The 27785-nt window shown below is 37.3% G+C and overlaps 1 protein-coding gene across 2 annotated transcripts in view; it reads left to right on the top strand.

Moving 5' to 3' along the window:
* Window positions 1-27785, top strand: part of OXCT1 (3-oxoacid CoA-transferase 1) — a 120977-nt gene that overhangs the window by 48110 nt on the left and 45082 nt on the right. For both annotated transcript variants that reach the window (XM_031444495.2, XM_011000782.3), the window contains 6 exons: window positions 5240-5347; window positions 6631-6745; window positions 9143-9237; window positions 12971-13019; window positions 18521-18593; window positions 19202-19277. In XM_031444495.2, coding sequence (XP_031300355.1) covers window positions 5240-5347; window positions 6631-6745; window positions 9143-9237; window positions 12971-13019; window positions 18521-18593; window positions 19202-19277 — 516 coding nt within the window. The remainder of the gene's footprint in view (window positions 1-5239; window positions 5348-6630; window positions 6746-9142; window positions 9238-12970; window positions 13020-18520; window positions 18594-19201; window positions 19278-27785) is intronic.

Here is a 27785-nt window from a genome sequence, read left to right as displayed (position 1 = left end):
TGGACATAACTCATCTCATTCCAATTTTGTACCTTTTGACCTATCTCTTAAGGTGACCTCTTTCATGTGACTTCCATTTGTCCTAGGTAATGCGTGTTTCTCTTTTGTATGGGCCCTTCTAAAATATGAGGAAACATGTAACTATAATAACTATGTTATTGTGTTCTTTGTTTGCCGTTGTCTCATCATCAAGATGACCCATTTCATATTGTCAGAGTAGGGGTGTTGAGAGCCTCACATCCCTCATAAACCCTTCTGCCATTTAGAGTTTTTGACTACTTGATCCTGCTTTATTTTTTCTCTCAACTTTTTGAAACCTGCTTTCCTTCAAAGACCAGAATACATTTCTACGTATGCCTGGGATTCAATTCCTGGTCTATTATAAATTCCAATTTTACCTTGTCACTTTCTCTCAGGGTTTCCATCATTTCTGCTTTACCAAGAAGTTTATCCTTATTGGTTAGCTGTCCAAAATCATGGTTTCTCTCACTGTTTCATTCTTAAAAATTGAACTTGTCAGAAGACAATACAGAATTTATCAGCAGAATATGATGAACAGAAGATGTTCAAATAATTAGTGTCATGACATCACCATCTTATATCACTATTTTGTTTCCAAGTCAGGTTTGTCATTTCTGTTAAAAATATACCATCTACATCTTTAGTTTGATGAGCACTGTGATAATATGGCCATTAGTGTGATACCCTCTCTCCCTTTAAAGTCACTTTAAATATATTCTACCACATCTCATCGCTAGATCAGCAGCTTCCCAGGCAAGTGCATATTTTCTTGACATAGCTTGTTTTTTTGCCAGCTTCTTTTCACTGGACACTAGACAGTGTCCATTAGCATGAGACCCAGTCTGCCAGGTTTCAATAATGACTATTCAGTCATCTTTACAACCATGTTTAAGGTTGCAGATCATGAATAGTCATTCATCCTTTCAGTCTTTGTCCATTTCTATAGAGATGTCTAAGACCCTATGTATTTGTTCTTGGCCCTTTTAGCTTTCATGCCATTTTCTCCTATATTTTTGTACTAGTCACATCACCCCTTAGTATGAAGCTTACAAAGATGGTGCACCTTCTTGCTCCTTTGAATTTTCTTTTTCTTTTTCTTTTTCTTTTTCTGCTCCTTTGGATTTTGGGAAGGATGCCCTGAATGCTGACCCCCCTTTTGCTCTACATTCCCTCTTCCTCTTACCCATTCTTAGAGTTAAATTAGTACCTGGAGCACCTCTGCATCTACCTTGTAACTTCTGTTGCTGTTCTCTCCCTCTTCTATTTTTCTGGTTTTCCAAGACTTCTTTCTTTGTTTCTTTTTCTTTGTTTCTTTCTTTCCCCCTTATTTGGGGTTACTTAGTGGTTTTTTTAAATAATGATTCTAGCCATTATTGCTTGTTGTTTGCTTTTTAAAATTTGTTGATAAAAGATGAATATTCATTCTAAACCTTTTTGAAGGTTAAAATGACTCAGGATAAAAAAATCTGCAGTGTGAGTCCTCCCCTTCCTCCCACCACAACCCTCTGTGTCACTTGGCAAGGTTTGCAGGTGTGCAGCTTTTCCCACTAACCACCTCCACGTCGGGCCCATTTTTGTGGCTATAACCATCGAGGTTGTCACTGAAATAAAATAAAAAATAAGAAGGTTGTTGTCCTGCTGCGCCTCTGTTACTTTACCTGAGATATAAATAATGTTTACCGAGTGAAAACAAAAACCTTGCCACCCGAGGATGAATTCTTATCTTTCTCTGAGCTTTAAAATAAAACTTCAGAATTACCAAGTTGGAAGGGTGCGGGACAGAGAAAGCAACCTTTTAAAACAAAGTTCAAATCAATAATAATTAACATTTCCTAGCCTCTATTTTCTTGCTAATGACTGAAGACAAGTACTAATTAGAGAAGCCTCAAGTGTCTCGGTTTCTCCATGCACCAGATGGTGCTGCGTTAGAACTATGCACAGTGCCATGGAGAAGCCTGGGTTGCTCTTAGCTACCACCTCTTCTCCATCTTCATCTTGTCTGAGGACACTGAAGCATGCCCAGTGCTTTGCACTGAGGCTTTTTCTTTGTTCTTTTTTCTCTACCTTACTCATTTCTGATTTCAGGAGGTACATTTCTGCCATGCTTAGTGAGTGCTCTCGTGAGCTTGTAGTTTTACCTCTTCCTGAACAAACTCATTTTATTCATCTTTTTTTTTTTTTTCCCAAATTTCCTTTGACTCTTATGTTATTGCCTGATCTCACCAGATTTCCCACCCCCATTGATTCTTTTTTACTGTTCTCTCTCAAGATCACACAAAACCAGCACAGAAGTCTTCAGTCCCTTCAGCAGCTAGCATTAAGATAGTTCTGCCTCTTCAGGTTTTTTTTTTTTTTAATAAACTGTTTTCACAGATTGTCTGAAAACATATGTTTTCTTCTTTTGGTTTGTACTTAAAATATTTTCTTCCTTTATGATTAACTCTGCTAACCAACTCTGAGAAAGCTTTGATTCTTATATAGAAATCTTCAATTCTGTTGAGTGTTGATATTGTTTTGACAAATGCTGCCCATACATTTTCTACAATATGAAAACCATTGTATTAGGATGACAAAGCCCGGAACTGATTACGTTTAACCAGATCCTCGCTTTTCATCAGAGCAGTTTTACCAGGACACATTCTTTCACTCCGTTTGTTGTGAAAGTCATGATGTAATTGCCCTTGGTAAAGAAAGTTTGCTTATTTTGGTGGGGTTTTTTTTTTTTCGTTAAAACTTTCTTTGGTGGAATCAGAAGAAAATAGCGATTGGGTCCTGTCGGCATTTTTGGCTTAAGTGAGAGGTATTCCTCTGTTTTCTTCTCCATTATGCTCCTTACCCCTGCTGAAGGGTAGAGGCAGGGAGACCAATTGGGAAGCTGCTGCAATAATTCAAGCAAGAGATAGGAGGGCCTGAGCTTTTGAAATAGCATTAGGCATGGAGATAATTTGCATCACCTTCAAAAACATAAACCAAAAGGGTTTCCTTAATTTATTTCATAGTGTTGTAAGTGCTCTTAGAGTTTAGAAACCACAGTTTTTCTTAAGTCTCTGTTTTCTTTTTAACATGTTCTTTCAATACATGTCTAACTAATCAAGGAATTTATCACATACCCTTATGTATCTCCAAGTTTTTAAAACTGTCTACTTGCTGTCTATTGCATCTTTAAAAAACAAGTAGGTTTTTCACCCTTTGATTATAAAAGTAAAATTAAACAAGAATAACTTGTATTATCACCCAGAGATAATAATTATTAACATTTCAGTGTTAATTTCTGTTGTTTTTTCTGTTTTTTGTAGATATGGAAATAATTGTTTGAGCCAAAGAGCGTATTTGTGAATAATCATCTATACAAAATCTTGTGTTTTTATGAAACATTATGAATTGTCATTAAATATTATGAGAGCATAATGTTGGTTTGTCACGGGGATGCACCCTATATATTTTACAATTATCCTATTGTTGATCCTTGAGGTTGTTTCGAGTTCTTTATTAGGTTAACAAATGCTGTGTCCAATATTTTCATGAATGATAAATCTTCACATATATGCTCAGGATGATGGCTTCATATATATCCTTAGAGTAATATATCCTCAGGATAAAATTTTAAAGTCGAGAACTTCTTTGAAGGCTTGAATTAAATCAATGTGAAGATGTGAATTAACTCAAATGGCTGAAATTTCCAGCTGGTTGAAGAGTCAGAAGTAGTGCTTAGCTGCTTTGCACTTCCTACGTGCACCCCCTGTTTACCTGGTCACCACCTTGGTTACAATGCCCCAGAAGAGAAGAGAATCACTGTGCAGGATGCCCGGTAAACTGATGACTATGTAAAAAGTGAGGGCTGTGCTCCTGATATATCAGAGCATAGGGCAGTTTGGAGGAGAAGATACAGAGGATAGTGATGGGGAGTCTCCTGCCTCCTCTTAATTCATTCTTAGATGAGTGTAGATTTGCATCTCTATCCACTGTTTCAACTTGGATGCCCACATATTTACGGACTCTTGAAGTTTTTGTTTGATTTTTGTTAAGATCCTTCCGTTTGTCAAAGAAGATAGCTTTTATCTACCATGTCCTATTCTTTTTCAGCTATATATATATATATTCTTTTTGCACAATAATGAAAATGGCTCTTGCAGTCCTGTTATTCTTTCCATGTAGGAGGAGTGTGGTGTGGGCATACATGGTAGAATAACATAAAGAGGGCTACTTAACCTCAAAAACTTCTGGAGAATTCACTTATTAGTTAAGGAGACAAGTTTTATACAACTTTCCTTGTACAAGTCAGTTCATTTAAGCAAATAGTTCTCAGATTTGGCTGTGGCATCTATTAAGTTGAGTACTCTCAATCTTCAAAATAATATTTTTCTTGGCACAGAAAGATAATTTCTTGATTCCAGCAATGTTGAGCTTAATTTTTCTTGATCCTTGTTATTATGAGGGTTTTTTTTTAATGTTGGTGTTAAAAAAAACAGGTTTTTTTGTCCTTTTGAAGAATGAATTCTAAAATAAGAGACTAACTTGGGGCACCCCATATTGCTATAAAATGCCCCTTTTGCTCTGTGAATGACTTTAATTCTAATTATTAGAATTGTGAGTTATTAGTTGATATTTCCTTTTTCAGATTTCCATACTGAAATTTTGATCTATCTTAAAATGAAATTATTTCAGCAATTGCAGTTCTATCACGATCCTAGGAAGCTAATGACAGTAATAATTAAAAATGGTTACAAATCACATTTGTATCTATATTTAAAAAGCAATTGACCAAGCAGATGTTGTTGCAGATTTTTGTCTCTGATATGATAAATTCCTCATTAATTTTGAAAATCTGGATTTAAGGCATGTGCTTTCAAGTTTTGCATAGCTGAGCTGCAATTTGTGAAGGTTCAAGCAGCTGTACTGACAAACCATTTGACAAATTTGTAACAGAGGCTGTTTTAAGCAAAGTTTTAGAGGTTTATGTTCTGTATTTTATATTCAGACACATGTATTTGAATTTCTTCCTTTTTCATGGGTCTAGAAGTTTGTGTGTGTGTATTTATTCTTTCCATTTCTTTTTGATGTATATGTATATTTGTATGTGTATATGTGTGTATTTCACAGTGTATATCCAACCTAAGTTGGAGGTAAAAATGCATATACTTCACCTTTTTTTTTTTACTAAAAAATACTCAATTTAAGCTCTCACTATTTAATTAAAATTTTTTTTCTCTTTGCCTAGGTTGAAGAAATTGTGGATATTGGATCATTTGCCCCAGAAGACGTACATATTCCTAAGATCTATGTACATCGCCTTATAAAAGGAGAAAAATATGAGAAAAGAATTGAGGTAATTGACTTAGCTTATTTGTCAGTTTTTATGGGTCTGGCTATCAGAGATGTGTCCCTGGGGCCATTCCAGAAGATAAGGAGTGAGAGCTGAACAGAAGTCTTGCTTTGAATCTTAATAGGAGCTTCTCCTGTGTCTGTCTTGAGGGGACATGATCATCTGTGTTATTGTCCAGCTCAACAGTGCCTTGTGTTTACAAAGTGTCTATCACTAAGTTACGTGATTTTTTAGGCTATGTCTTCCAGGCTTCTGTAACCGTCCTAATTTCTGATGCACCGTTTTGGCTGGCTGTCCTACAGGGCAGAGAAGGATAATCAGGTCTTTGGTGACTTTATCCCTGCTGGACTCTTAGTGTTTGAGTGTCCGGAACTGTCTATCTGTCTTGTAGTCATTGCACATTGTGTAGAGTTCAGAAAGAACATAGTTTCCCCTGAGTGCTGGGTTGTGGGCAGCTGGTGGGTATGTGAGATCGTGGCAGGGAGAGGGTACCAGGAGCATTGGCGGTATTCTAAGGCTACTGAAAGTGGGAAGACCAGCTGGGCCAGCATTAATATCAAGACTGAGAAGTGTCTAGAGATCAGCAACAGAATAGACATGCAGTAAGAGATATGAGGGATTCAGAGATACCCTCTACCTGTGGACATCAAACAGAAAGACATTCTGCAATCTAAAACTAATGTCAGGGTCCCAGGAGGAAAAAATGGGACACTTGCAAACAGGAACCAGACTCTGTTAAGGAGATTTAGTAATGGAAATAGTTTTCTGGCTGGTTTCTGGATATTTTTATGATTCCTGTGATGCACAAAACCAGTCTCGACTCTGCAGGTGGAAATAGGCAATTGGCAGCAGTAATACCCGGTAAACACATTCTGACAGCCCCACAAAAACAGAGTCCCAAGGTCTATTCGTTTTTCCTTTGTTCTGGCTCAATCCCTGGGCACCTGAGGAGAATTCAGTTGCAGGAGGTTTACGAGTACTAGTGGTAGCACTCAGTGTGACAGTAGCAGAGGGATTATTTGCTTCAAAGAGACAGAACAAGTATAACTTCCTCTTCAAACAAAGCTGACCTCTTTCACTTACTTTCTGAAGAATTATTTCTGTCATCAAATGTCATCCATGTGATTCTTTAAAAAAAAAAAACAACCTCTGTTATATTGCAGATTTGCCTCATACTAGTAATGGGAGAGAGTTAAATTTTTCTCCGATCTAATTTTGTATTTCAGCAGTGATAAAATACAAGGTATACCTCAACCATGAATGATTTATTTCTGTTTATTTTAAAGCGTCTATCAATCCGGAAAGAGGAAGATGTAAAAACCAAATCTGTTAAACCTGGAGATAATGTAAGGGAACGTATCATCAAGCGGGCAGCTCTTGAATTTGAGGACGGCATGTATGGTATCCTTTATCTTTCCGGGGCTGGGCAAAGACATAGCCCTCACTTTTTACATATTCATCAGTTTGTAGGCCTCCTGCACAGTGATTCTCTTCTAGTTCATTGTAAGTTCTAAAGCAATTGGCTGAGTTTTACAAAATGTGGCATATGACCTCAAGATACCAAGATACTTGAAACTGGAATTATAAACCTTTTGTCTTCTTGAAACAAAACGATGCCCCAGAATTTCTCAGCTATTCTCTAACATGCAATGGATTCCAGTACGATTTGGTATTTGGCTAAAAGTAATTGGGAAAAGAGATTACCCAAGATGAGGGTTTCAGATCTCAGAAGCGCTAGTTATAACCAGTGCTATTTATTTTCTGTGTTCTGACATTTACATACTTGTTGAAACATGAGATCCAGCTTCTTAACAACCTCTTGTTTCCTTGGACAAAGATCCCGTGAGTGTACCTTTTATGTCTGATGTTTTGTAAAGGTATTCAATGAATGATTCAAATTCTTTTAGATGCTTTGTCAACAAAGAGATTGGATAGAGATAATTTAATGCAGTTAATATGTGGATTTTGAATGTGTTTAAGTAACAGGGAGTCTTTTCACCATTTTGCCAACTCTCAAGACATCAACCCTTGAACTATATAATACAAATAATACATATAAATTCAAATAGTGCATGATAAAATAAATATTTGTTGAATGGTGAATACAGTAAAGCCATACTTAAAGCCCTCGGACAGGAGGTGCTAGAAGCATGATGTGTTTCTGCATTCTCTGAGCTTCCCCTGGTCCATGAATGTCATCTCTCAGACGGATCTTGATTGGGAGAACTCTCTTTTTGTATTTTCTTTTCACCTCCACCACCTTGTTTTTCTTCATCTTTCAGTTTATACATTGTGTTGTGGTGGGAGTTCACATAGGGGAAGAGAGTATAATAGTGCCTCCTCTTCCAACCCCAGTATCAGCAAGATACAGACTCAGCCAAGTTGACTTAGCAGGCGAAAGCTCACCTCTGTGTTTTCTTCTTACCTCTGGTCAATTGGTTTACCACTGATATTTTAATATGGGCTATATGATAACACCAATTTTAGATAATTGTGGCTTTTAGGTATGCTTTATTCACTGTCATTATATTACCTATGAAAAATATGTGTAAGTCAGTTCATAGAAATGGTCCTTCCATATCACCTACTCTTTTTCAACCCAATGTACATAGATCTTTTTCTCTCTGGTATTTGACTCACTAAAACATACTAAAGAACTGAGAAAACTATAGAATATGTTGCCAGCGTTGACATATAAAGCTTGTAATTTGGGTTGCCCTTACCTGAAATTACCTTCTCATAAAGGAGTTAATATCTCAGTGTTTTCCTTGGATCACTGAAAGGAATGAAGGACAGATAACTCTGTACTAGATTTTGATTCGGTGAGAGGTGAACCAGGGAGCTATCAACATAGCTTCATAGACTTACTACATTCACAGGAGGTGACCTGGTTCACTGAGTTGCCCCATCAGCCGCTGTGGTCTATAATATGGCAGCACATAAGAACTTTATCTTTTCTGGCCTTGATTCACAAAGAACTCCCTGTTCCTCGAATCTCATCAGAGTGCCATCTTTCTTTGCATCAATTCCAGCAGGGTCTGTGGTGTGCAGTGATAGTGGACTGCGTGGACAGCAGTTCTGGGCAGTGTCAGTATTTCTGATCTGGTCAGTCTGCTTGTGTTAAGAGGCAAGATTGCATCCACACCACTGCATACAAATCATACCCTATTTTGATCATGGAAGATTTAACACCCTCAGTCAGCTCTTTGATGCTGTAGCACAGCTTCGTTTTATATGGTCTCAGTCGTATTCACTGAAACTTAAGCATCCCCATTTACGTCTTAGAGAAGATGTAGTTACCAGGGGATGTTATCACAGTGATACAAAGGAGTCTTTACTTCTTAGGCAGACTTGTTGGTGTTGTCGGAAATCTTTTTTAAAATTCAGAAATGGTAGCTGTTTTTAGAATATTAAATGATCTTTATTTTCAGTTGGAGTTTTGAATAGTGGAAAATGCTTTTAAACAAAGGTCGGGCCATATTGTATCAGTCATCAGTCATAGTAAGTCATAATACAGTCCAAATTTGCTAAATATGTCTTACAATAAAAATGACTCTTGGCTAGTCTTCTGAAGCCATTACTTTAGTATCTTTATGGGAAAACCTATGATTAATTGAGATTTTCTTTTTGAAAAAATTACAAAATAGTGCTTAGAGGGTGATGGGAGAATCTATTCAGTGATTGCATTCAGAGTAAGTGCCTTTAAAGAAGGCTTCTGTTCAGATTTATACATGTAGAAGATTTATGGCATAATCTCTCCACCTTTTATATGCTGGACCTTAACATCTTTTTTTCCAGCGAATTTGGGCATAGGGATCCCGCTTCTGGCCAGCAACTTTATCAGCCCAAATATGACTGTCCATCTGCAAAGTGAAAATGGAGTCCTGGGTTTGGTAAGATAGAAATTTATGTTTTATTTATCTAGTCTTTTTTTTAGGGTGTGTGTGTGTGTGTGTGTGTGTGTGTATATATATATATATATGTATATATATATATATAAAATTGTAGTTGATTTACAGTGTTATATTCATTTCTGGTATACAGCATAGTGATTCAGTGATTCAGCCCACCATCCGGTTTTTAAATGTTGTAGAATTGGAATACAGCCACATCTATGTTTAGGTACTGCGGATCCAATAAGAGCACCATAGTTGTGACACAACAGCATGGTTTACAGACAACAAAATGTTTGATATCTGCACCTTTACAAAAAGGTTTTCTGATATCTCATATAGTATCACATTTTCAATACATATCTGAATTACTATAAAATTCGGGGCATAAAGCATACTGGAAAGTTAATTTTCTAATCAAATATGAAGCATTGGTGACACAGTATTGCTCTTAATTGGAAGAGTAAAACTGGAGCTAATGGGGAGTCAGTAGGTTTACACTCACATAAGGGAAATATAAGTGATAAGAGACTGTGTTGCTGTTTGATTCAGAAATAAAATATTATTTGTTAAAATATTTTGATGACATTGACATTGAAGGTATAACTGAGGCTTAGAAAAACTCACTCATTTTACTTCACATGCTTTTGTAAGTGTAATTAGCAAAGTACCCCTACGAGGCTACAGGGGTCGATACAGGAAAACTGTATGATAACAAGTCCTGGGGTCAAACCTCTGAGACAGTTTTAACTGTCCTCCCATTAATTCATTATCCTGTCCCACTCCCATGTCCTCCTGGTAATAGTGAGGATGCTATGTAAAGAAACATGTCTGTACATTCTGCAAATAGGTCATGATTTTGAATCTGTTAACTTATATCGTAAACCCTTTAGGGAGCTTTATTGTTGTTAAAAAGAAGAATAAACATGCAAAAGCATGCACAGCCTGTTTATATAGGTTTGTTTCTTGAGTCCAGAAAAAAAAAATCTAACTACAGGAAATTCCAAATTTTAAATATCTCCAATAGAAACTTAACATCACACGTCACCAAGCCACACAATTGTGGACATTCCTCAACACCAAGTTTGTTTCTATCCTGGAAATTCCTCCTTTTATTTCATCCACCCAATTGCTATTTGCCATCTGTAGATACATAACACAGTCTTTTAATTAGTTAATGATTCTGCTCAAATATCACCTTATCATACGGATATTTCCTGAACACACTGTTTAAATTAGGGCAGTCTGTCACTCTATCACTGTACACGTATAACTTCATTGTACTTTTAACCATTATATTTTATTAATTACTGAATTACCCTTATAGAATGTAAGCTACTTAAAGGTAGAGCATTGATTTTGTTTCCTGCTGTATCATCAGTGATGTCATTTCTTACTGATTAGTGCAAAGATTATTTATCTAGTCTTGATGGGAAAAGAGATATTTCATAGAGTGAAATCTTCTTATAACTGAGAGCTGTTAGCTTAAAGTTCCCTATCTTATTTTTCTTTCTTTTTATCCTCATAATAAAATATTTAACTTTTCCCATAAAATGGTGGTAATTGTGAGCACGTTGTGTTGTATTTTATGGAGGAGACGGTAGTTTCCTGACTGTGTGAGTTTTCCGACTGCTCCTCCTTTGTCAGTGTGTCGCTTCGTCGCCCCTATTGCACATTCATAGACCTCACAGCGGCCTGTTTAGGTAGCTGTTTTTAACCTTTGTGTGATTGAACTAGATAATAAAGATAATTAACAATTCTACATTAAGTAAAAATCAGTAGGGCTCGGCACAAAACACTGAAGAGTAACATTTCTACTTTAGGACAGGGACATTGATCGACAGTTGATTAATTCAAAGTTCTCATCTGTTTCTCATTTTGAGGCCATGATGTTCAAAAGGGTAGAATTTTCCCCTCCTCAAGATTAAGCTCCCAGAGCCAGTCTGAAAAGGCTACAAACTGTATGATTCTAATCAAATGACATTCTGGAAAAGGCACAGCTACAGAAACTATAAAGATTGTGGTTTCCAGGGGTTTGGAGAGAGGGAGGGAGGGAGAAATGAATAGATGGAGCATAAGGGATTTTTAGGGCAATGAAATTATTCTGTATGATACTATAGTGGTGGCTACATGTCCTTATGCATCTGTCAAAACCCATAGAATGTACAACATCAAGAGTGAACCCTAATGTAAACTGTGGACTTTGGCTGATGTCCATGTTGGTTCCTCAGTTGTACCAAACATGCCACACTGATGAGGGATGTTGAGGATAGGGAAGTATAAATGTGTGGGTGGGGAGGGCTATGTGCGAACTCTCTGTATTCTGCTCAGTTCTGCTGTGAACCTGAAACTGCTCTAAAAAAAAAGTCTATTAATAAAACAAACAGATTAAGCTTCCAGATGAGCTCAACATTCTCATAGAATTTGTCCATTCTTTTTATTCAATATTATAAAATTAAGAAGTACTTCTGCTTCCTGGATAGTATTTTTAACTTACTTATTAACAATGGCAGAGATTCCTTATAGTTTGGAACATACAGTATTCTTAATCTTTCATTGTTTCTCAGTAGAGCTTAACTGTTACTGCAGTATAAATTGTACATATGGAAAATGTGTATATCCAGTATTTAAAATACCAATAATGATCATGAGCATGTAGTTGAGACCGATTGGTTGAGGCAATCATTGTGATCATTGAAAAAAAATTTATTTTATATTTGATTTTCTTTCTTTCTTTCTTTCTTTTTTTTTTTAATGGAGGTACTGGGGTTTGAACCCAGGACCTCGTTATTCTAAGCATGTGCTCTACTACTGAGCCATACTCACCCCTCCTTTTTGAAAAACAAAAAAATGATATGAGTCTGCATAAAAGCAGATTCATATTGCAAAGACTCACGTTTTTAAGGTACCTTAGAGATTATCTAGAGTGACCAATTCCCTCATTTTGAAGACAAGGGAAATAAGTCAATGTAAATTACCCCATGGTCACTGTTTAAAGGAAAATTTACATAGGTCTAAAATATTAGTTGCCACTTCTATTTATTGAAAGGGTAAATTTTGGTTTCTCTTTTTGAAAGTACATTAAGATTTCACAGCCAGTATTTTCTCATTCTTGGCTCTATCTTATGCCTTTTTCTTTTTACTTTTCCACGGCCTCCCTTTCTGCTTAATACATGTTATGAAACTACTCATCCCATCCAAGTAATTAGAGATGGTTTATAAAAATACATAGAAAAATAAAAAAACAAAAACTTAAAACTTACTGAGAATTACCAGGCAAAGGGAAATAAGGATATCAAAACTTAGATGTAGTGAGAGATAAGGTTAGAACTCCAAACTGTGCCTCACCAGACCCTTCTAGCCAAATAAGGCAGCCATTTAGTTTGTATTCATCGATACCACCAGGAAGATTTGTGAATAACATCGGCTGCATGAAGGGTACTAATCAATTACTCTTTTTACTCACCTGTATTTATGATAGTTTAACATTTCTTTCAAACTTTGGTAGTTTTTAGAAAATATATTTTATTTACCTAATCACAGTTATTAGCATAGAAATGAATCAATCTGAGAAAAAGCCATGAAAACATCGGGATTCTATTTAAAAGGTTCACCTCAAGTCTTTGGGTGATCATGTCCTAGGGTTTTTAACGCAGTGATTTATATTACAGCTTTAGCGTGTGACTCAGTGGGAAACTTCTTTTCCTAATTGAACATGTGCTTTATTTGACAGGGTCCATACCCATTACAAAATGAAGTTGATGCAGATCTAATCAATGCAGGTAAACTCATTCGTTACATGTCTTTCCAGCGTTTTCCTTTGCTGTTAGTTTAGATATCTGCCAAACAATAGCACGGAGTCAGGCTTGATTCTTTGTCTTTGCCTGGAAAGTGCTCCACTGCACTCTTCGTGGAGGACGCGAGAGAAGCCTTCCTAGAACCCGCTTTGTCTGCCTTGCTCATCAGAGGTCTCCCCTCATTTAGGGCAGGCTGAAATAAAGGAGAAATTGCAGGAGGGGCTACATATGATGGCAAGAGCTTTGGTGGGTCCATCAGTCAGTGTCCTGACTGTGCAGGGAGAATGCTCTCAGGTAAGGTAATGAGGAGAATTAAAGGAAAGGACGATTTACAAGGGTGTGGACGGGACTGAGGGAAACTGGGAGGATGCTGAAGCACCACAGGAAGTTATCACCCCACGGCCTTAAGGGGCAGCTGTGGGAAAGGGCCAGCTTACAGGAACCAGGTCCTTTGTAGAGAAACACAGCCATCTTGCAGAAACCTGGGTGAGGGTGAGGGCGGAGGTCTCCTCTGATGGTTCTCCTGCTTGTGCCTCCCATTGGCCCATCCCAGGTTGAAATAGGTCTGCCTTTTCATGATGAGAAGATGGGGAGTGGAGTGGATCCATGGTGGCCAAAACCAAGATCTGGTGCACTGGGGTTCTTGTTGTGGCTGATAGCCACTGTCCTCTAGTCATCATCAGAATTAGGAAAGCATCCCTCAAAGGTTCAGGGTGCTTAAGGATGCACGACCCAGTGATGTGAGTAATACGTACAGAGTTTCTTTGAATTGGGGATTCTAGCCTGTCTTCTCCTTTGTTCCTACGTTCATATGCTTTGCCTTTTATTATTAGCCTTTTCTTTGTCTGGGACATAGAGTCACGTGTAGCGGCAGCCTAGGAAAGGGAAAACAGTCAGACCTTTGGCCATTGTCACTGCCCATGCTTGAGGCAACAACCCTGCCACTGAGTTGGGGCAAAAGATTATCCTTGGAATGGGGCTGCCCATAAGAAGGTAATTTTTATATTCTAGCATGATTTTCTTTGCCCTTCTTCTACTGCTATTCACTCTACCCCCACAAAAGTATTATTCATGTTCAAAAATAGTATGTGTAAATTTCAGAAGAGAAGCAATGTGAGCTGAACATAAAGGCCAGCTGCCAAGTAGAATTGATGTTTGATACTTAGAATTTTTGGAAGTAAAACAGCTTCTGGTTGAATAGTTGAATTAGTTAACACAACTCAACTCTGAAAGGCCCACTGTGTTAAAGCAATGACATTTAACCAAGGCTGTAATTTAATTGTACTGTACCCTTTAGCAATAGCTCATTGATCTGTGAAAATATTTGCTGCTTGGTTTAATTAATTTATGATGTTAGTGAGTTATTTGCAAAATGAATAACTTCATTTTCCAGATTTCAGGCTTGAGCTCATAAAACCCACTTTCCTTGGAAAAGTACTTAATCTTTTCAATGACATCATCGGACAGTAGGCGTTTCTGATTCCACTGAGCTTGAAAGTAGCTCAATCCTAATGAAGCCACCAGTTTTATATTTTGACTTCTAAAATACGAAGCATAATCTTAAACTACTTTGTAAAAGTAGAATTCATTGCTTTTGAGAAGCCAAGCTGCAAATCAGTTTAATATATTCTAACTCTTTCGTGAAAGTCCTCTTTGGGATTTTTGATACTTTCGACTTTGGTGCTAAGTTAGGGAGGAGATACTTGGCACTTGAGAACCAGAAGATAAATTGGGGGTTTCCTCAACTCCCTCAGTTTGGAAATTACCTGGAAGATCAGCCCATTGTTTGTGTTAATTTGAAAAGATTTTCATAGAAATCCCCTGGAACAAATACAAAGAGTTGTTTCTGGGCATAATCAGTGTGTTAAAATTTTAAAATAATGATACAACTGTTTCTAAGGATCCTTTTTCCTAAATAATACTCTCATGTGGTTATGTAAAAATGAATCACCTCTTGTCTGACACTCTGTGATTTACAGTGTACTTTTTCACATGTATTATATCATTAGACCATCAAGTGAAAACTTGTACTGACTGGGAAACTGAGGCACAGGAAAGTGTGCTCAAGATCGTGTTGCTATGGACTGGACTCACACGGTCTCCTCTTCCTGGCGCCTGGCCTTTTCCTCTGTACTTTGAGCTATATCCGCTGATAACCTGAGTTTTATAAAGGTGCAGAAGGCAGTGTTAGAACATTTCAGATGTCCTGGGAAGATCTGCAGTATCCCAATGCAATTGTGGAATTTCTAGTAAATCTCATGTTAGCTTTTATATTAATGTGCATTTTTCATTCTTTCCTATTTCTTAATATTGTTTTCTTACTTTAATATAAAAATAGTCTTTTAAGTGGCTTACCTTTGATTAAAACTACTTTAGAAAGAACCACTACATTTATCTCATAGCTTTTAAATATTCCAGGTTCCTGACACGTGCCTCTAGAGCACTGATTCTCAGTGGGAAAGAGGGTGATTTCACTCCCCTGGGGACGTTTGACAATGTCTGGAGACATTTTTGATTGCCAGCGTTACTGGCATTTAGTGGGAAGAGGCCAGGGATGCTATTAAATATCCTACAGTAACCAGAACGGCTCCCCTTAAAAAATTATCCAGCCCCAAATGTGAACAGTGTCTGCTCTAGAGGTCTGTGGGCCACATTTGAAGAATCACAGGCTTGTAGACTAAATTATAAATGGTACAGCATTTAAGATCTATCTGATGGTTGCAACAGGCCTTTCCAGATTTATCTCTGGCTATGCCCTACCCAGCCTCCTGGGTCCATACTGAACTGCTGGATCTGTTCTGATCATGGCTCATGCTTTCATTCCTCCATGATTTTGCTCTTCCGGGGCCTTCATTTCTGTCCCTTCCTTTTTCGTTCCCATCTCTTTATCGGTAATGTCTTACTGAAATGCATACCTGTCCTTCAAGTCCCAGTTGAAGTCTCCAAAGTCTCCAAACCCTTCTGTGACTCAGAAGTGCCCCTCCTTCAAACCCATAACACATCTGTGTCTCATAAGCACACCACATCTTGCCTTGTAATTATTTGTGTATATTCGTCTCTCTTGCTAGGTATTATGTTCCTTTTGCTTAAGGCAGTGGTTCTCAAAGTGTGGTCCCAGAGCCATACATCAGCATCCCCATCACTGGGATTGTTAGAGATGGAAATTCTCAGGCCCTGCCACTCGCCTACTGAACTCTGAGAGTTGAGCTCAGTAATCTACTTTTTTATCAGCCCTCCATGTGATTCTGATGGGTGTTAAAGTTTGAGAACCATTCATTTAGAGCATCTACATTTTATGGGTAACACTGTTCAAGGCACATAGTAGACATTTACTTGACATTGAGTGAATGAAATATGTTCAGTCATGAGCCAACTACTCAGTAACTAGTAATTCTGTTGCCCAAATATGAGAGGATCTACAAATATACAGAGCAAAATTGAAAAGACAGGAATCAATTAGGAATAGCCAAATAAGAAAGCCCCTTTTCTTTAAGATATTCATTATATTATGGATTATAGTTATTTCTTGACTAAATTTGGACATTGTATTTGAAAAACATGGATTCAACTTTAGGATGACTATTTTTGTTGAGATTTTTGGATATTAAAAATGCTGAAAATTAACTTTGCTTCCAAAGAATGTGTTTATAAAATGCCAGAATGTATTAAGCAGGGGCCTGACAGTAACTTTATTTTGTAAGAGTTGTTTTCTGGACTCTTTAATAAAACCATCCTTCATAAATCACATGGGGAGAGCTGAGGCTGTCTGCATTGATCTCAAAGTTTCCTATAAAGTGGTAAATAACGCCTTCTACATACTGCCTGCTGGTGGAGACGGCCCTTTGGAAGTCATTGTGATTTATCACATAAAGAGCAAAGAACTGAGATTTTTGTTTCTCTGCATTTTCAGCCTGCAAGTTCTTCTGCATTGCCTCTCCACCTCACAGAACTGATGAGGAATGGCATTTACTGGATGTGGAAGTTGTGTTAGGACAAGGTTTAGTTTTATTATGCTTGTCCTGAAACCTGGAGTTCACAGGCTGGTGTATAATCCCGCCATATAAGCCAGTTGCCTGCCCCTGTAGCATTTATCCCTAAAGGGGCGATGGCATTGTCTTTTTTACAAGTAGGTTTGGGGTGAGGAATAATAACAATGACAATAATAAGAGCTAATGTTTACGGAGTCATTTTCTCTTGCACATACTAGAGTAAGGGCACATTAGTGCATTGCTTCATTTAATCCTCCGAATCTTAAGTGCTATCTAAAAGCCTGCCCCTACTAAACACACCAGAAAGTATTTTCCAAAGCTTTTCAGCTTTATGGTACTTTAAGAGATGGGAAAATACTTCCTTTGTTTAGAATCAAACTTTTTGGGGCAATAAACAATTCAGCATGACATAAAGAGCTCATATGGAGAGGGATATTGGTGGAGAAGTTAGCTCTCAGTCAAGACTTGAGAAGTTGAGGGACCAGCTGTTGTTCCGCAACCAGGCAAGACCAGATCGCTCTGGTCCTGTTGTGTCCAACAGCTTTTCTCTGTTCCAGTCTTGGGATCACTTTTCTTCCGCCTCTTTTTGTCTCCCTGTTAAATTGGTTGGGGTAAGTCTCACACCATCGACCTTTGGCAAAGGGGCATGTGAGCACTTTGCTGCTGAGACCAGGAGCTTCTCCTAGGCACCTGAAACCCCTGAACAGACAGGAAGTGGATCACAAGAAGAAAGCAGCTCAAGTATGAGTCAGGTGATATTATTGGTTGTGTGGGGACTGGATGACCTTGAAAAACTTCTCCAGCTCTGAACTTTTAACATGAGATTAAAGTTTTGGGGAGAAGTCTTTCCAACAGGACCTTCTGTGGTTTTAATAAAAACTTACAGGAGCAAGAGGAAAGATGAGACAGAGAGAGAGATTGAAAGAAGAGACTCAGGCCCAGTGTGTTATGGAATTAGGTGGGACCTCTCTTTCTAGATTATTTGTTGATTTTTAAGAAACATCTGAGGAGCATCTCCTGTGTCATTCCCTTCAAAGTTGTAGTTCTTCATGTCTATCCCACAGTGTCTTTGCTCCAGTGACTTACAGCCGCATTGAATTCTGACATGTGCATCCTGGGAATGAACTCCTTTCCTCCTCACTCCTGTTAGCATTTAGCAGAGACTTGTGAAGAGAATGGGTCTGGTGGGAGGCAGAAATGGCTATGTAATAACAGGCAATAGTGAGGTGCATTGTCTGTAGAGAATTCAAAACAATAATAAAATTAAAAGTTGATCTGCTTTTTATGATCACCATGCAAGGGCAGATCTGAACAGTGTTATGACAAATGGTTCTCTTCGCAGGTGGACAGTTCTCAGTGTGTCTCCCCTGTTGCTGCTGCATTTTGGTTAAGGGAGACTGAGTTCTATGGGAAAGAGAAGGTATAGATCTTAGAAATCTAATAGCCTTTTCTTTCCTTTTCCCCCCCTTTCTCATGTGTGTGTGTGTGTGTATTTAGGCAAGGAAACAGTTACTGTTCTTCCAGGAGCCTCTTATTTCTCCAGCGATGAATCATTTGCGATGATTAGAGGGTATGTAATAACGGACCCCTCATGTTGCACGCGGTATGGAATGAGCTGAGTCATCCCCTGAGTCTGTTAGCAGGGCTCTGAAACATAACCACATCTCCAGCCAGAAAATGATCACGAGCTTGTTTGGCTGCACCAAGATGTGAAATTATTCACATTGAATGTTGGGAGTTGGAATATCCAGCCCACTATTAGTAAAAGAACCCTCAAAATGAAATATGTATCTGTGCGCCAACTAAACTGAAGTAAACATTTTTAAGGCTCTTTCTGAGCATCCTAACATTTTCTACAAACTGTGTTTTCATTTTCCAGCTAGTGTTTGCCTTCAAATTGAGCCACATTCTCCCTCACTGAAGGAAACAAACTCACTGTGTACACCTGTTTTTAATTTGTTTTTGGAGACAATACAGGTTGTAATTTTTTTAAAAAGAACTCTTAACGGTTATTTCTCTACATTAGCTTGAGCCAGTATATTTGGAAATCAGGTGTTGGGTGGAGGGGAGCAACTGTATTTTGGGGGCTATAGAATTATTTTAATTGCTGGCAATTTCAAGCAAACAGGACATAAAGCTTGTGACATTTGCTTTATATTTCTTCTTTGTCTTTTTCAGGGGACATATCAATCTAACAATGCTAGGTGCAATGCAGGTTTCCAAATATGGTGACCTAGCTAACTGGATGATACCTGTAAGTAGTCATGTTTTCTTCTGAGTTTTGCATGGATCAGAATAATTATTTTTGAAATATTAAGAAAAATCTTGTCAAATTGCCAAGAGTACAAATATAATTGTGACAGAAACAAATAATTTGGGAGGTGAGAATAGCTCAGTGATAGATTTCGTGCTTAGCATGCATGAGGTCCTGGGCTCAATCTCCATTACCACCTTCTTAAAATTATGTATGTATTTTATATATATATATATAATGTGTTTCTTATTTCAATCAAATTCTAATAAAGCAACTGCTGAAAAATATTCAGCTTTGCCAGTGTACTTAGTTGGGACTAAAAGTAGGCAAGATAAGGGCCAAAGCATAATTTTCCATAGAGGAATAGGGAACTAAGAGAGGAGAAAAAATAATGGGTTAATCATACCCTGATAAAAGTAAGAAATACAAACAATTACTATAACTGTTTTTATAACTAGAAGGAACAATTAGCAAGTTCATTAATTTTATGTTCATTCTATTATTTTCTTACAGTGATTAAAATGCTCTCTTGATCAGTCATGTGACCCCATAAGTAATTAATCACACTGTCTTCTCTAATGGAATACATAACCTGTGACGTTACACATGCTTGTACAATGCAGACAGTTTTCATTTGCTAATGACCCAAATCAAGGAAGAAGCTTCTCAGAATTAGCTTCGGAAAAAGGACCGTAATCAGTTGATTTGTGAATGTGTTTCTTTATGTTCCCAGTCGGCGCTTTCTGATGTGTGTGTGGAAACAACAATGAATGCATGGCCGTGATTATGAGCTCATTTTGACTGGTAGCTCAGGTTACTCTTTTATGTGTGTGTTTAAATATTCCTATATGTTTCTCTGTGGCGTCAGCTAAAAGGAATTTAAGTCACTGTTGCTGGTGTTTTATAACGAGAGTTTTTTGTTGTTGTTGTTGTTCTTGTTGTTGTTTTTAGTTTCTTAGATTTTTCTCTACACATTTTTTGAGGAAGGTGGATTAATATAGTGGATAACAATGTTAGAGATTGTGTTAGTTTAGCTTGTTTGATCTATGAGCTCCCAAAACATTATTTTAAAGTTTCAATTACTCCTAAAGCCCTGGTTCTCAAACTTGGTTGCATATTGGAATCACCTGCGAGTTTTAAAAAAATGGTGATGCCTTGGTCCCACCCTTAGAGTTTCCAATTTAGTTAATCTGGGGTATAGCCTGGGAACTGGGCATTTTAAATGCAATCGCAGTGATTACACAGTGATTATGTAACCAAGTTTGACTGTATTAAAGAGTGATCATCAATCGTATTTAAAATGTAAGAGGAAAAATATCATTGACTGATTACTAGTAAGAACGCCTAGCAAATTATGGACTATATGGTTCTTTTAGTTTGAAAATGTTCATCATTCTAAATCAGCCATAGTTATAAGAGTTGGAAGCTTTTGGAGGCTTCCAAAATATCAGAGTATACTGAGCTTTGTACAATAAGTCAAATTGATTGATGCTTTATGGGAATACTTACTTGTGTAGAAAGTCAGAATGTATTTCTCTTTTCAAATTTTGTAAAAAGGTTATAAATAAATAAATAAAAACCTAATTACCACCCCACCCCCAAATTTAGAAAAAGGCTGTAGGGGGTAGTAGAAGGAACATAGAAAAGCAAGCCCTGGGCTTTAGCCCTGACTCTACCAGTAATCAGGGTGTAACCTTGAACATGTCACTTAAGCTCTTTGGGTTAAAGCATCCTCATCTATAAAATGAGGATTTGAGACTAGATAATTTCAGGGGTCCAGTCTGACTTTCACATCTTAGCAGTTAAGAGCAAAGGCCCTACAGTGAGACAGATCTGGGTTGAAATCCAATTTTTGTTATTTACTAGCCGTGTAACTTGAGGCAGTTGGTTTCTCTTCCTCATCTGTAAAATGGGGATGATGTAATAGTACCTACTTCATAGGACTGTATAAAGGAACAAATGATACAGTGCATAAAAGTACATATCACAGAGCTTGACATACAGTATATGCTAGATAAATGGGTTGTTATTATTTGGTAAGTTAAGAAGTTGGGGATGCCTGATAGAGAAGGGAATAAGGTCATTTCCTATGAACAAAAACAAGTGAGTTTCAAATGGAGTTTCTTTCTCTGGACTATTAGTGAGTTTTGAAATCAGTTTTCACAGTGGTTTTCTCGGTATGGAGCAGAAACATGGTCAACATGCCTTTGCCTTCAGGGAACTTGGGCATCTTTAACAAGTTGGTATATGATTTGTTGTTATTATGGTTTAGCACGCAGTGAGGCTGGAAACTGTGCATTCAATAGTTGTTATTTGTAGGAAGGATTTTTCCACCATGCATCACAGTTTTACATATCCTATGGAGATTCCTGTGAATGATTAAAACATCAGTGTTTATTACTTTATAGTTTTCTTAATACAATTTGGAGCTCATGAGTTTCCAAAGGACTGGATCTTGCGGGGCAGCGATAGGGAACTCTGGAGTTCTGAAGGAACATGGAGAAAAATTAAGCATAGAAAGTGTTCTTGTGTCTGGTTCCACTCTTTTTGGTCATGGAAGTTGGTAGTGTCACTTCTGAATGAGCGTTTCTTTTGTTCTTTTAGTAACTGATAATCACTTCTTGGATTCTTCATCTGTGATGCGCCATGTATGCTTTGATTCCATTGGATGCAGGATAGCATAGAGTCAATACCATGAGCTTTAGTTTGGAATAGATCTGATTTGAATTTCAGCTTTACCCCTTACAAATTACAGAATCTGGAGTACTTTTTTTGTTCAGGTTAAGTGAGAAGAAAATGGAAAGTGAACACTAAAAGCACTCCATAGTTAGTGGCTATTTTTATCTTTTTCAGTGCGCTATTGCTTAATTAAAGAGGGAATATTTGCCTTAAAATGCACTGGAATAAGTAAGACTATATTTTACAGTAACTTGTACAACCTGCTTGTCCTAAGTTCATATTCACATACCAAATTTGAGGACACATTTCTTGTTCTTTTTTTCTTCATTTTATTTTTCTTTTGTTTTTATTGGTTAAGATGCAGCCTACCCTCCTTATGTGGTTTTAGTGAGCAGTCTGTTTCTGCCCCAAAGATTTATGTTGATTTATAAAATTTAGATATATTTTTATTGCAAGATCTGGCAGTGAAGGAGCTGAAAAGTTCAGCTTCATTATATCATTTTTCATTTACTTTTATCTTTTTGCTGAGTTTAATAATCTTTCGATGGTTGTAAAGCCTTGAGTTTCTCTGCATCATGGCAACCCCATCAATCATTACGATGTCAAAGTATACTAAACTTTTAAGGCAGGCAAATTGTGCAGATGCTTTTTGTCTTACCCTTTAATACCTTCTTAGTATGCAGTATTGGTTCCATTTTTGCAGATTTTTAAAAATTCTGCCCTGAGCATCCAAAGAGAGAAAATGGGACAAAACAGTGGGTGGCTCCTTTGAGTTCCCTGATCATTGTGGTGATGGTAAAGCCCCAGGCAAGCTAGGGAAATGGGGAAAGGTGTGCCATCTGTTGACTCTCCATCCAGAACTCCGCTGGCTTTCCTAACGCCTATTTTTGGGAAACAGCTGCCATAGATGATTGACTTGTGAAGGGAAGTAGTTGTGTATGAGCAGCTATGGGAGCTGGTTATTAAAGCCATGCAACAGCTGCCCGCGGATAGGGTTGCTTTATCCCAGCGACACAACAGCCGAGGACCTGCTCCTTCTACGCGGGGAGAATTGAAATGAGGGATTCTTCAGTCAAAGGAGAATAGGATGCTTAGGTGTTCATTTTTCCCTCACATTTTTTTCATTTATTGTGCATTTTAGAAGATGAAATACAAATCAATATCATACTCATATATGTTACACGTATGTGTGCATAAAATTGATTTCATCTTCCAGATACGATGTCTCTTTTAAATCAACTACGTCTCTAGTCTTCCTACATATACAGCTGGGTGGGGGTGGGGGTTGTGTTCAAGATTTAATCTAGTGATTTGTTGCATCAATTATAGTCCAAATATTAAATCTGTAGATACAGATGTAACAATATAAAAAAATTTTGATATAGATAAAGATACAAACATACTGATATAGATGTGGTTTTAACATATTGGTGTCTTGTCCTCAAGGCTTGGGTAATTATAAACCATGGGTAAAGAAAAAGGACAGGTGGAAAATATGTATGTGATGATATGATACTTTTACAACTATTCAGTAGATCTTTCTCTGTCAGTGTAATGTAGTGGAAAGTACACAGAACTTTGGAATTAGATGTACCTATGCTTAAATACTGTTCTGTTATTTATCAGTGCTGTGGCAAATGATTTCACCTTAGTATACTCATTTGTAAAATTATAATATTTAATTCATATGTTTGCTCTGGGAAGTAAGTTAGCTCGTTCATTCAGTAAATACTTATTAGGCACGTATGAAGTGTCATGGACTGTTCTAGCCTTTTGAAGGTTCAGCAATTAACAAAACAGACAAAATTCTCTGCATCTATAGAGCTGATGTTCTAGCAGGGGCCGGCAAATATGGCCCATGTGCCAAGTCTGGCCCAGTGCTTATTTTGTTTTGTTTTTTGCCTCAAAAAGTGACATTTATTCAAAGAAAAAAAATAACAGATATCCATCCCTTCCCTCCCCACTCCTGTTGCCCAGTGCCTGTTTTTGTAAATAAAGTTTTATTGGAACATAACTGCATCCACTCATTTATATATTACCTGTGGCTGCTTTTGTGTTGTAACAGCTGAGTTAAGTAGTTGCAACAGAGACTGTATGGCCTGCCAAGGCTAAAATAATTACCATTTCACCCTTTATAGAAAAGTTTGCCAGTTCCGGAAAACTTTGAAACATTTCAATCATTGATTTAAAACCTTCTTTTCTTAAAAAAAGCATATAATGCTATAAATTTCTCTCTAAGCACTGTATTAGTGACACCTCACAAAATATTTTCAAATATCCCTTATATTTTTTTCTCCATATCCTGTTAGTTATTTAGAAGTGTATCATTAAATTTCCAAACATTTGGTGATTTTCCACAAAACTAATTAACACAATGTTAATTTCTAGTTTAATTCTCTTGAAGTCAGAGGACATATTTTGGTTTCTATCTTTTTAAGTCTGAGATGTATTTATACCCTAGATATAGTCTATCTTAGTGACTATTCCATCTACACTTGAAAAGAATGTGTGTTCTGCTCTTGTTGACTAGAGTGTTCTATAACTGTCAGGTCAGGTAGGTAGACAGTGTTGTCTTCTGTGTCCTTTCTGTCACTTACTGAGAGAGGAGCCCCAAAATCTTCAGCTGTAATTGTGCGTTTGTCTATTTCTCTTTTCAGTTGTTGTATCAGTTTTTGCTTGATCTATTTTAGAGCTTCATTACTAGTTATATCAGTAAATGTTTAAGTTTATGTTTTCTTAAGAAATTGATTTTTTAAATCATATCTCTCTTTGTCTCTAGTAATATTTCTTATTCTGAAGTCTACTGTCTAATGTTAATATGGTCATTCTATATGGTATATCTCTTTTCATTCTACCTGCAGCCTATTCATGTCTTTCTATTTAGGTGAATTTTTGTAGTTAATAAATATATAGTAGGTTTTGCTCTTTTATCCAATTTTATAATCTCTGACCTTTAATTGGAGGTTTAGACCATTTACATTTAATGTAAACATCAGCATGGTTGAGTTTAAATCTATTAGCACATGACTTTTTACCCCCATTCGCCCATCTTTTCTCTTTTTTTTCCCCCTTCTCTATTTTCTTTTGGGTTAGTTAAATATTTTTTATGATTCCATTTTACTCTGACTATTGACTTATTTTCTTATTTTTTTTAGTGGCTCTTCTAGGGTTTACAATATATATCTTTTAGTTATCACAGTCTACTTCAAGTTGTATCACTTTACATAAAAGGATCATACAACTGTAAACTTACATCCTGTGCCCTTATCTTATTTGCTATTGTTAGTCATACATTTTATTCTGCATATGTTATAAACCCCATGATACTTTGTGATTATTTTTGCTCGAAACAGTCAGGTATCTTTTAAAGAGATTGAAAATGAGAAAAAAATTGTGTATTTTTATAATATAACTTATATATAAAATTGCTTATTTTGTCTATTTTTCTAATATATTTGCTCTTTTCTTCACTTTTCCTTTACATCGATTCAGATTGCCATCTTAGTATAAATCCCTAAGATTAGAATATTTTGTTCAGTTTTTTAGGATTTTTGAAACATACTGAATTGCTGTCCAAAGAATTATCCCAACTTATACACTCACACTATTTCCACTCTATTGCCAGCAGTGGTATCAGCTTTTTTTCTGTTCTGTTATTCTAGTCTATTTTGCATTTCTTTAAAATCTGCCATCTGGAACCGTTTAAGGAGCAGGCAGTACCTCACTCTTCTGGAGGGGCACTTAATCCTCTTCTTTTGTTCTGGAGGCCTTCCTTTTAGCACTTATTGTCTCTTATCATATATTGTTCCAGTACTGCTCTCTTTGGTCATTTTAAAAAACAGCATTGATGGTGACTATTTTCTGTTAGTGAATATGTCTTAAGAGACCAGCTATAACAAGCAAGCATGTGTGTGTGTGTTTGTATCTGGTAGGTTGAACAAGCTCTATATATGGGATGAAATCAAAACACAGCAATTTTTATCTCCTATGTTGCCTTTAACTTTATTCAGCTAGGGAAGCTTTCTTTCCCTCTGCATGACGTGTCAGCTCATTCTCAGATACTAAGCTTTTAATTCACAAACTTAGTCTTGATTCTAGAATTAAAGGATCCACCCCAAACAAGTGAACGGGGCTTCAGTGTGCATTCACAAGCATGGCATCTCCTTTCACTGCTATTTCCCAGCTACAGGCAGGACAGGCTGCCACACTTAGGGAAGGTTGCTTAGTGTTGTTTTGTGTTTTCTCACCACTCACCTCCACCAACTCAGTTTGACACTCAGTAGGGTCAAAATTCGGGAGAATGGGAAGATGAGGAAATAGGGCAGAAAAGTTCTCACATAGCTGGTGGTTGGTAATGCTATGAGCTGCCTCCATGCTCTCTGGTCCTTTCAGATGTTTGAAGCTGATTCCTCTGTGTGTGTGTGTGTGTGTGTGTGTGTGTGTGTGTGTGTGTGTGTAGCGTCTTTGGAGACCCCCTCCTGAACTCCTTCTGCAGTGTCTACCTTGTTGGATGATGGCTAGATGGCTTTCCTGTGGTCCACCTCACACATAGATTCTCACTAGTAAGGCCCCCTATTCCTTCTACAGCATCCTGTTGAGAGAATATTAAAGCATCTTCAGACTGGTTTTCTCCCACATGGCCCACATCTGGGAAGCACCCATACCTTTCTTGTCCCACCTTCAATAGTAGTGTAGTTACTTTCCCAGAGTGGCCACTTCAGCTTTCTCAGGTGGATGTCAGAGACGCCATTCCCTAGTTGCTTCCTGGCTCTTCTTCTGAGGGTCGGATGCTCTTCTGTTGTCATCCAGGCTCTGTAAGATGTCAGTTGAGGGGTAGTGTACACTTACCTGGTTGCTGGGGAGGAAGGGATAGGATCATAGCCCACTTTTCTTCGAAGTCCTTCATAACAGGATCCTCTGTGGCTCACACTGTACTCCTTGTTCTTGCCAAGGGACCCAAAAATCTTAGAACTTGTTTTTGAACATTTTCTCTGAAAATTCTTTTTCTGAGCATCTAACTTACATGCTGGTATCTCATAACTCATATTTGAACACCAGTCAAAAACAGGACAAAAAAATGTTCCAATCTAACATCCAGTTACTGCCACTTTGGCTTGTGGGACTGTTCCTTGCTGCTATTATTTCTCCTTTGTAAGTTCATTTTCAGCTAAGCCTCCATACATGTAGGGCTGTCTTCTATCTATGGGTCCTGTGCATCAAGGTGATCCCCCCAGCCTTTTCTGTTCCCAGCTGCCCTGGGCAGAAAAGAAGACCATGGAAGAACCTTGCCGAGCGCTATTCATTCTACCAGGAATAAAAACTGCATGGGCCTGATAGATAGACCTTTACTTCTCATGCCAATTAAAGTCACATTTAGTGCTTGCAGAATTTCTGAGAGCAAAGAATGATTTCTTTTTGTACTGCAATTTAACAAATGAACATACATTAAAAAAAAAAAGACAACCTAGTATTAGAGAAATTTATGAATTTAGGGTGTTATTAAGATGTTTGTTGCTCTTTACTTGGAAGCTATATTTGATTTTCCAAAAAAACTTTAATCTACGACTATCTGGAAGACATTATGTTGAAAACTAACCCTTAGTTTTATTATTTACATCCAGTACTTTTCAGACTGAAAGTGTATTTATTGACTAACATACTGACATATTTTATAAGGGAAATTACTCTTACTTAGAGAAGCCTGTTGATGATTAAAAGCTATGATTAAGGCTTAAAATCACAGCTAAAGTATAAATCTAATATTTTTACAAGAAGGGAACTAGCGGCTCTTAAGCACATGCCATTGGAGATACTATGCTGTTTATTTGT

This window comes from Camelus dromedarius, chromosome 3 (assembly GCF_036321535.1).
Source record: "Camelus dromedarius isolate mCamDro1 chromosome 3, mCamDro1.pat, whole genome shotgun sequence".
Taxonomy (NCBI): domain Eukaryota; kingdom Metazoa; phylum Chordata; class Mammalia; order Artiodactyla; family Camelidae; genus Camelus; species Camelus dromedarius.
Note: the sequence above shows the minus strand (reverse complement) of the source record. Positions and strands in the feature narration are given on the sequence as shown.